Source organism: Buceros rhinoceros, unplaced genomic scaffold, assembly GCF_000710305.1.
Source record: "Buceros rhinoceros silvestris isolate BGI_N320 unplaced genomic scaffold, ASM71030v1 scaffold31001, whole genome shotgun sequence".
Classification (NCBI taxonomy): Eukaryota; Metazoa; Chordata; class Aves; order Bucerotiformes; family Bucerotidae; genus Buceros; species Buceros rhinoceros.
In genome coordinates, this window is record NW_010393020.1 from 19,967 (window position 1) to 20,411 (window position 445).

The 445-nt window shown below is 62.7% G+C and overlaps 1 protein-coding gene across 1 annotated transcript in view; it reads right to left on the reverse strand.

Moving 5' to 3' along the window:
- TCTEX1D1 (Tctex1 domain containing 1) overlaps positions 1-442 on the reverse strand; it is a gene marked incomplete at its 5' end in the record, with an annotated part of 1,101 nt that extends 659 nt beyond the window's left edge. The window contains one exon of the mRNA XM_010144719.1: positions 365-442. Within this exon, the coding sequence (XP_010143021.1) occupies positions 365-442 (78 nt within the window). The remainder of the gene's footprint in view (positions 1-364) is intronic.
- Between the last annotated feature and the right edge of the window lie 3 nt (positions 443-445).

Genomic DNA, 445 nt, shown 5'->3' on the forward strand with positions numbered 1-445 from the left:
GAAATTACGCTGAGAGGGGGGGGGCAGGGGAGCCACTGTGTGGAATTCAGCTGCTGTCACAACGGGCCTTACTAAATTTAAATTACCAATGGCATTTCTGGACAGGGCAGCCACGGTGTGGCGGCGTTACTGAACCGTGCGCTTGGCCAGAGCTGCTGCTGCTCAAACTAACATCATCACTCACCCGTATAAGCCCGTGCCCGTCTCAGAGCAACCCCTGGTGCGTCCTGATGGCCTCCTCCCCTCTTCAACTCCCAAGCTTTCTATCTATCCGGGGACCTCCCCACGCCGCCGGCCACCTCCCTGACACCCTGCGGAGGCGCGACGCCGCAGTCCTGCCCTCACGCCTCGACCGCAGCGGTACCTCCGCGATGTCCTTCGCCATGTCCCTGCACCGGGCCGGCTCGTAGGGCTGCTCCCGCAGGCAGCTCCCGAGCACATCCTC